The 880-nt window shown below is 57.8% G+C and overlaps 1 protein-coding gene across 1 annotated transcript in view; it reads left to right on the forward strand.

The window, feature by feature from the left end:
* The window catches only part of STEHIDRAFT_52958 (uncharacterized protein), a gene marked incomplete at both ends in the record, with an annotated part of 3856 nt that overhangs the window by 1556 nt on the left and 1420 nt on the right, over positions 1 to 880 (forward strand). The window contains one exon of the mRNA XM_007301460.1: positions 693 to 859. Within this exon, the coding sequence (XP_007301522.1) occupies positions 693 to 859 (167 nt within the window). The remainder of the gene's footprint in view (positions 1 to 692; positions 860 to 880) is intronic.

Here is an 880-nt window from a genome sequence, read left to right on the forward strand (position 1 = left end):
GGCGGTGGTGGTGGTGGTGGTGTGGGCGGTGGGCGTTGGTGGTGGTGGGGGATGGGATGGGATGGGATGGGTATGGGGTGGACAATGAGGGGACGGAGGCTTCGGCGGTGATGGTGGTCACGGTGATCGCGGGGAGCGGGGAGCGGGGGAAGTGTGCTACAGCCTGATGATCGAGATGTGTGGTGATGTTTCCGAGGGGGTCCGTCTGTGGTGAAAAGTATACGACGGGGAACGCAGCCTTGGACGTATACGACGGGGAGGACGTATACTTCGACCGTTATCATTCAGACAGGAACGGACGTTGCGATCCTCCGGGGTTTTTATCGTCGTCTGCTCTGGCTCTGTGTTCTTGCTCTTGCCGTCATCTTGGGGGTTTGCTTGCGCTTGCGCTTGTGCAACTCGGCGACTCGGCGACTTCTACTTTGACGCTGCTCTGTGCTGCTACCTCTGTTCGGGCCTTGGGGCGTCGTTTATCAGCTGCTTTCAACATTCACTTTTTTTCTCGATTCTTTTCGTCATTTTTTCCCTCTGATTTTTTCTTTCTGTATCCGTCACCAACATTACTGACATATTTTACTTCTTCTCCTCCTCCTCCTCCTCCAATCCCCCTCCCCCTCTCCCCTCCCCCTCCATCCCCTCTCCTCCTCCCCCCCCCTCCTCCCCTCCCTCCTCCCCCCTCCCACACCCAAAAGCTCCCCTACCGCGTCCGCTGGCAAGACCTAAAAGACCTCTTCCGCAAAGCCGGCACCGTCCTCCGCGCCGACGTCTCGCTCGGACCTGATAATCGATCGAGAGGGTATGGCACGGTGCTGTTGGCTTCGGCGGAGGATGCGGGGAGGGCGGTGGATATGTTTAATGGGTGGGTTTTTTGTTGATTGCT

Source organism: Stereum hirsutum (genome assembly GCF_000264905.1).
Source record: "Stereum hirsutum FP-91666 SS1 unplaced genomic scaffold STEHIscaffold_4, whole genome shotgun sequence".
NCBI classification, from domain to species: Eukaryota; Fungi; Basidiomycota; class Agaricomycetes; order Russulales; family Stereaceae; genus Stereum; species Stereum hirsutum.